Source organism: Echeneis naucrates, chromosome 18, assembly GCF_900963305.1.
Source record: "Echeneis naucrates chromosome 18, fEcheNa1.1, whole genome shotgun sequence".
NCBI classification, from domain to species: domain Eukaryota; kingdom Metazoa; phylum Chordata; class Actinopteri; order Carangiformes; family Echeneidae; genus Echeneis; species Echeneis naucrates.
In genome coordinates, this window is record NC_042528.1 from 3,122,850 (window position 1) to 3,130,855 (window position 8,006).

Below are 8,006 nucleotides of genomic sequence, written 5' to 3' on the forward strand. Positions count from 1 at the left end.
GGCTCTGACATGCCAACCCCACAGTGAGTCTGCGCAGTGCCCACAACGCACAACGCTGTGAGGGAAGTGTTTATGTGTATGTGTATTTTTTTCTGTTGGGTATTTTATTTGGCATCACCTTAACCTAAATGTTAGCATCCAAACAATCCATGTTTTCAGAATATGATGCATTCACGTTTTTGCTGCAGAGCCTCCATTATATTGGTGTTAATCAGCAGTAGCCTAATAGATGTATTAATAGTTTACTTTACAGACGAATCTGGCTGCTTTATCTCTATTATCCTCCAATTGTTATAAATAAATGATAACATTAATATCTTTAATCATGTAAGATGTTAGAATAGCACTTTAAGCAAAATTTAAAGAGTTAACATCGACATCTCGAGGTAATAGTCTGTAACTGCGTCTCTTGGCCTTTCGGACTTCACCTCCCAGCGGACACCGCGCCTTTCCCAGCATGCTCCGCGCCCGCTCCATTCTCTCTCGTGCGTCCTCCGCCGCCGTTGTTTCATTGAGAGAAGCTCAACATGGCCTCCGACGGACCGCCGGGCACCGAAACCATCCCGTCCGATTTGGGGAGTGCTATTGCGGCTCTGAACGCATGGAGCAACCCGGAGCTCCAGGCCAAGCTGGCGGAGCTGGGAGCGCCCACGATGGGTGAGAAAAAGCCCGGGAGAGCGGCGCTAGGAGCTCCGTGTTTAGCTAACTCAAGCTAGCCGCTAATGCTAGCTGGTAAAACGTAGTACTTCCGTTGCTGTGAGCTAAAACTGGGCCTGTTTATACTCTGAGAGATACTTATTTATTCGGTTTAATATATAATATATTGTGTTTTAAGTTGCAGGGGTGGTTTAATGCATCACTAATTTTGCTACATTTTGCTACATGCTACGTCTCACTGCTAGCTAGTCACTTGTCAGAGTCAAAGCTAGCCAACTTTTGTTTTTGGCCTGTTTGGCGCAAATTCACTGAGTAATTTCTGTCTTTTTATCAGTGCAAAGCCGTTTTTTTTTTTTCAATATGTGTTCCCTTTTCCAGGCCCCAGAGAGGAGCTGATTGAAAGACTGAAGGGCTACATGATGCAGGTAACTCTTTGGTGTAAATGTGAGTGACTAAATATGTGTCGCCCTTAGACATCTACATGTGTCCAGGAAAAGTATGCAGCACATCTTAACATTGCTATGTGGATGCAGCCTGGTTAACCAGTTGCTCGCCACTGTTGTTTCCTTCTCCAAACAATAAGAAGATTACTTCAGTGAAGGTCAAGGGTGCCCTGTAGTCATAACTTTTCAACCCTTATTTTATTCATTTAGTAAAAAGATTATTTTGCCTCTTTTGGCTCAAATGTTGTGCATATATGTTTCTCTCTGCAGACTGGGATTCTCCTCAGCAAACCCAATGATGACAAAGCAATGGGCACCCAGGTAAATGGTGTCTATACATCACATTAACAAAGTGGCCCTCATTGTGTATGCATATCCTGGGTCAAATAATTACATCACCGTAATCAGGGTTCTTTATGTCTGGTACTAAGAGCTGACTTTGTATTTCCAAATAAGTGTATGTGTTGCAAAGTGAATTTGCTGGTGTGAACTAAATTTATTAGTTATATATTAGCAAATAATTAGTAATAATCTAACAGCCACAGTATGGTTTTGTTAAACTTCCTCATACCCCCGTTCCCCTCACACGCTCCTGTGTTTCTTCCATCACAGATGGGGGGTATCCCTCCTATGCCTCCGATGCCTATGCCACCCATGCCTCCTGGTATGGGCATGCTCCAAGCAATGAGCATGATGCCTGGAGGACCCCCTCCACCTGGCATACACATGGGAATAGAGCCCCCAGGTTTGCCCCCTCCTGGCCTATCACAGGACGATCAGCTGAAGATGGCTCAGCAGAGAGCAGCCATTGTATTACAACAGGAAGAGAGGGCCAAGCAGCAGGTGAGGGGTGGCTGGACCACAAGTTTACCTGCTGTATTTAGTTTTGCCTGTGAAATGTAACACAGACATACAATCAGTCTGTAAAATGAAGAAGATAATTAATAAGTTATTCATGTTTTTCTCTCTCACAGGGTGATTCCAGAGTCATGGATGAACAGGATCTTCTGGAGCAGCAGAAAAGGGTAAGAGGAGGAAGCTTGTCAGTCAGAAAAGGTTAATGATGCCACAGAAGTTTGGGTGTGTGTCACTTAAGTCCCATTAAAAAAGAAGAAAGATACCTTTCAAAACATTTGACATCCGTTTCATGCCTTACAGCACCTTTTTTTTTTTTTTTCATTTTGTTCGACTTACTTTCTTTATCCGTGTATTTCATGACCTTCTTTGTGCACACCAGGCTGCAGTGCTGCTGGAACAAGAGCGTCAGCAGGAAATGGCCAAGATGCAGGGACCAGGGCCCAGGGCCATGCCTCCTGTTAGCGCAGTGAGAGGTAAGTTGGTGGCACTTTAATTCTGCTTAGATCACAGACTTTAAGTTTACAGAATTTCCAGAAGTTTATGTTCTCTATGACCATTTTAAGGTTGATTTTTAAACATAAATCACCACAATCAAACTATATTTTATTCTTGTGTAAAACCTGTTGGTTTGTAGGTTTGGATCCTCGTGGCCCACTGCCTCCTGGTGTGAGTATGTTGCCCACCCAGAAGCAGAGAGTGCCGCCTCCTCCAGGAGAAGACAATAGAGAGGTAACCAAACCTGGAAAGTTATTCCACTTTCTTTTGGAATGCATAGTCAACGCCACCTCTACAAATTCCAACTGACAAGATTTTGGTCCTTGTTTCCTCTAAATCTGCTCTCCTTTCATACATTCAGCCCAACTTTCAGGGGAAACTGGCACCTCTGCTATTGATTGGATTAATCCTTTTATTTCTCAAAATCAAGCCTTTAAAGACCATCCAGGCTTGATGTGCCTACCTTTAGATCTTGATTGCCTGCATATTGTCTTAACATCGAATGTTTTCACATCAGTTCAGGCTGAATGATGTCTGCCTCAAAATCAGCATTGGCTGTGATTTTATTTTATTTATTAAATTTTTTTCTATCTCAGAGACTTGTATCTAATATCGATTGACAGCGGGAGTATATCTTGTGCTGTGCTCTCACCTATCATTATGCTACTTGTGTTCTAGGCCTGGCAGAGTGAGGAGGTGAGCATTAGTGGGCCCAAGATCCCCCAGGCTCTGGAGAAAATCCTCCAGCTAAAGGAGATCAGGCAGGAGCAGCTCACCGATCCCAATGGTAAGCATCTCAACTGAGTTTCTTCTGACTAACAGTTTAAGAAACAACACACAAGTGGGAACTTGGCGTGCTGACGTTATGTTGTCTGCCTTCCAGAAGGAGAGGATGATGAGGGAGATGAGATGGACATGAACAACTCCTCTGCTGCAGCCATGTCTGAGACAGAAGATGATGAAAGCCAAATGTCTAAGAAAGATGTGAGTTTTTATTCGGGTGTTTTAAAGGCATTCAGTAAGTGGATATTTCACTTTTTTGTTTTAAATTATAAATGCTTCCTTTTTCAGAAAAATCGCAAGCGCAGGAACCGCAAGAAGAAGAGCAAGAAGAAGCGCGCTCAGGAGAAGAAGGAGCAGGCTGAGCAAGAGCAGCAGGAGCAGCAGCAGAAGAAGGAGGGTGGCGAGAAGGAAAAGGAGAAGGAACCAGAGGTGGAGATCGAGTACATTACAGAGGAGCCGGAGATCTATGACCCCAACTACATCTTCTTCAAGAGGATCTTTGAGGCATTTAAGGTAAAATTCAGAGAACATGATGTGGCCACAGAAGAAACTTTAGTGATTGTTGAAGATTGTCTTTTGTTGCTTACAGTGTATTTTTAGTTTTCCCTAAAATTATTTGTCTCCTTTCCCAGCTGACAGATGATGTTAAGAAAGAGAAGGAGAAGGAGCCAGAGAAGGCAGAAAAGCAGGACACAACCATGCTGCGGAAAAAGGGATTTGAGGAGGAGAAGAAAGACAGTGACGACAGTGATGAGGTTTGAATCCTTCCAACTGAGGGGAGAAGATAATGGGGAGACCAGATACCCAATTTCTTTAATTATTTGATGTATTTTAAATGTCTCTGGTACAGGAAGTCAGACCAGATGTACCTAAATTGTCCAAGAAGAAGTTGAGGAGGATGAATAGGCTGACTGTTGCTGAACTCAAGCAGGTGAACTTTTAATAAATAAAAGTGATTGGTCGTTGAAATATAGCAAATTTTTTTTAAGGCAAATAAAGACTAAAACCTTCGATCTGCCTCTTTGTGCCAGCTGGTGGCCCGCCCAGATGTAGTGGAGATGCATGATGTGACAGCTCAAGAGCCCAAGTTGCTGGTCCACCTAAAGGCCACCAGGAACACTGTGCCAGTTCCTCGACATTGGTGCTTCAAAAGGAAATATCTGCAGGGCAAGAGAGGTATAGAAAAGCCTCCATTTGAGCTACCAGAATTTATCAAGAGGACTGGAATCCAGGAAATGAGGGAGGCCCTGCAGGAAAAGGTGGGGTTTTCATGTTTTCAGTGAAACCTTTTTTTATTTAATTTTTGTACAGTGATGTGGTACAAACCCAGCTGCTTCTTTGTCTGCATACAGGAGGACGCCAAAACAATGAAAACCAAAATGAGAGAGAAGGTTCGGCCCAAAATGGGAAAGATTGACATCGATTATCAGAAGCTCCATGATGCCTTCTTCAAATGGCAGATCAAACCCAAGCTCACTATCCACGGAGACCTCTACTATGAGGTATGAAATCCTCAAGCTTTAAACGGTTCAGGATAATCAGCTTCATATTGAGTGGCCCAGAATGGAAGTGAATGACAGTGCTGGTACATAATTTTATTAATTTAAAGATCCACTAGATGAGCAGCTTTGTTTGTTTTTGTCTCTCTGCAGGGTAAAGAGTTTGAAACTCGTCTGAAAGAGAAGAAGCCAGGTGATCTGTCTGATGAGCTGCGAATCGCTCTGGGCATGCCAGTCGGACCTGTGAGTGCCACAAACATTAAAACTCATTTTTAATTACTTTGCCAAGATAAGACAACAGTCAGATTAGTAAAATATCACTCTTATTTCTGCTGTTAAATACATCAATGGACAGGCTGTGGAAATGAATCTGCCCCATATGAGGTCTAACAGCTTGTACACAGACGCAGTAACAAGAGAAACGACAGTTATAAACAAACATTTGTGATAAGTGAACTTGAATTGTCTCTCCTTTCCCAGAATGCCCACAAGGTGCCCCCTCCCTGGTTGATAGCCATGCAGAGATATGGCCCTCCTCCTTCCTACCCCAACCTGAAGATCCCTGGGCTCAACTCGCCCATTCCAGAGGTAAAGACACAGACAACCTATCCTTCTGCAGGAAGCTGTTGTTATATGTTCCATTGATGTCATAAAAATTTAAAATCTTTCTCAACATTTATTAAGGTTTATTGTGCCTTTTTTTTTTGCCCCAACTCTAAATTTAAGTTTCGTCAGTCTTCATGTTGACGTACTGCAGCTTGTCTACATTTTCTGCTGTTGTGAACTTGTGTTCATTTCAAATCTTTTGTTCCTGTCAGAACTGTACATTTGGCTACCATGCTGGAGGCTGGGGCAAACCGCCGGTGGATGAGATGGGCAAACCTCTTTATGGTGACGTGTTTGGGACCAATGCCGCAGATTTCCAGGTATTAAAAAAAAATTAAAACAGCAGAATAGCAAGGTTCTTTTATTTGCACAAAGCTTCTCCTGTTCCTGGAAGCATTTTAGAAATTAAACTTTTTACAGCTGCATCCATAACGGAAATTAAACTGAATGAAATAAGAACATAAAGAAAGGAATTAAATGAAACCATAAAAAAGTAAAAGACAACGTAAAACATATTATTGGACTTTGCTTTTTGAGAGCTATAATATCTACACATGCCTCATGACCAAACAGCATTATCTATATTAAGAACAAGCTATTCATATTGAACCACGAATATATTTTCATCAATTATATATTTCTAACTTGAGACTTGTAAACACCCAGTGTGTGTTTGTGTTTTCAGGCCAAAGCGGAGGAGGAGGAGGTGGACCACACGCCGTGGGGAGAACTGGAGCCTTCAGACGAGGAGTCGTCAGAGGAGGAGGAGGAAGAGGAGAGTGATGAGGAGAAACCAGACGAAACGGGTTTCTTCACACCAGCAGACAGGTGCCTGACATAAAAATTCAACAAAACACTTCAGCGAAAAAGCTATAAAATACATTTTATTATTTAAGGTTAAATTCAAACAATAGTTCTGTCTGTCATTCTTTATTCAGGGATCTGAAGGTTAAATGCCAATATATTTTTTTCCCCCCACTCATTAATGCAGAGACACACAGATGAGGTTACCATAATTTACTCATTACAAGACCAACTGATATGTGAACTTTGGGATTAATTCACTCGTTAGTATTTGAACAGAGCGGGTTGGTTCATTTGAAGAGGTTTTTGATTTTGTGGGTGACTTGCACATATCTCTTCATCCATCAGTGTCTTTGGTCTTGAATGAGTAAAATCCAAATGTGTGATCATTATCACAGCTCCATATTATATAGAGCTAAATGTTCTTAAAAGATTTCGCCACACAGAACATAGATGGACTCGTGTTGTTTTCCATTTTTCAGTGGACTGATCACCCCAGGAGGCTTCTCCTCTGTACCTGCTGGCATGGAGACCCCAGAGCTGATTGAGCTGAGGAAGAAGAAGATCGAGGAGGCCATGGACGGGTGAGTGTCGCTCTGTGACACGCTTTTAATTTACATCTTAATCTGGCATTCGCACTAGGAGCATTGCACATTTCATTTTCAGTTCATGGGTTTACTTCAATAGCTTAGAATAATTAAAATGAAATGAAAAGAAAAAGAAATAGGTTGTCTGACGTAACAGCTAATATGAAAGCCAAAGCACGAGTGTTGATTAAAAAAAGTGCTATTGTGTTCATAGAAATGAGACGCCCCAGCTGTACACAGTACTCCCTGAGAGACGAACTGGCCCCGTAGGAGCAGCAATGATGGCGTCAACACACATCTACGAAATGTCAGGGGTAAGACGTCTCTATGGCCTCAAGACGAGATGCATTTTTTATTTCTTCATGCAATCTTTTTGCCTCCTTTTTCTTTCTGCCTTCTGATTTTTCCTGTGGTGTCTCCAGGCTATGGCGAGTCGTAAGGCAGGCGGTGGGCAGGAGTCGCAGGGTGTGGAAGTGGCTCTGGCCCCAGAAGAGCTGGAGTTGGACCCCATGGCCATGACACAGAAGTACGAGGAGCATGTCAGAGAGCAGCAGGCCCAGGTGGAGAAGGAGGACTTCAGTGACATGGTGGCTGAGCATGCTGCCAAACAGAAGGTACAGACTCAGAATCAGTGACTGCTAATGCAGTGCAGCTCACAGTAAACTCAGTTTTGTTACATTAGAATATTATTAATACCCCACCTCTGCTTTGTTGTCATCATACAGCAAAAGAAGAGGAAGGCCCAGCCACAGGACACACGAGGCGGCGCAAAGAAATACAAGGAGTTCAAGTTCTAGGGCAGAAGCGCTGTGAGAAAATAAGCCACAACAGGAAATCAAGCAGGAAGTGTCACAGTCACTCTAACTCCAGAGGATGCAGACTGCAGCAGCAGTCAGCTGTTAAACCGGTCACAGCTAATAAATGTTTTCTTCCCCCTTTTTTTAAAACTTTAAATAGACATTTCTTTTCCTCACAAATCTTGTCACATGACTGTAGTGATGTCTATTTCCTGTTGGTTATTTTTTCACTGTAACCATGTTTTGGGTTTTTTTTTTTTTTCCCTTCTGTTTTTTGTAAATAAATTAAATAATGACAAGAGTTTGGAGCTCTGCCATTAGAGTTCATTCATTTCCATTTGCCTGGCCAGTCTGTGAAGACTCTTATTCACTTGAGTATGTGCTAAGTCTGAGTCAGCTGATCCAGTCATACGATAAGTGACTGTAAATTGAGAGGATTATTTCCTGATACAAGCACAGAAGTCTTAACACCTTGAA

At 42.5% G+C, this 8,006-nt stretch overlaps 1 protein-coding gene across 3 annotated transcripts; it reads left to right on the top strand.

Moving 5' to 3' along the window:
- Positions 1-473: 473 nt before the first annotated feature.
- Positions 474-7,791, top strand: sf3b2 (splicing factor 3b, subunit 2). 3 transcript variants are annotated; one of them, XM_029526448.1, is made up of 22 exons: positions 474-657; positions 1,036-1,082; positions 1,371-1,421; positions 1,713-1,943; positions 2,075-2,125; positions 2,338-2,431; positions 2,593-2,687; positions 3,132-3,240; positions 3,337-3,437; positions 3,525-3,749; positions 3,869-3,991; positions 4,087-4,167; positions 4,268-4,495; positions 4,589-4,738; positions 4,889-4,978; positions 5,216-5,323; positions 5,554-5,661; positions 6,027-6,169; positions 6,628-6,729; positions 6,947-7,046; positions 7,155-7,346; positions 7,458-7,791. In XM_029526448.1, exons 1-22 carry the CDS (start codon positions 528-530, stop codon positions 7,527-7,529), a joined length of 2,631 nt encoding a protein of 876 aa, XP_029382308.1. In that variant the 5' UTR covers positions 474-527; the 3' UTR covers positions 7,530-7,791. The 3 variants fall into 3 exon arrangements, with proteins under 3 accessions (XP_029382308.1, XP_029382309.1, XP_029382310.1); XM_029526449.1 differs by having other exon boundaries at positions 3,340-3,437; XM_029526450.1 differs by lacking the exon at positions 2,075-2,125 and having other exon boundaries at positions 1,713-1,886; positions 2,335-2,431; positions 3,343-3,437.
- The last annotated feature ends 215 nt before the right edge of the window (positions 7,792-8,006 follow it).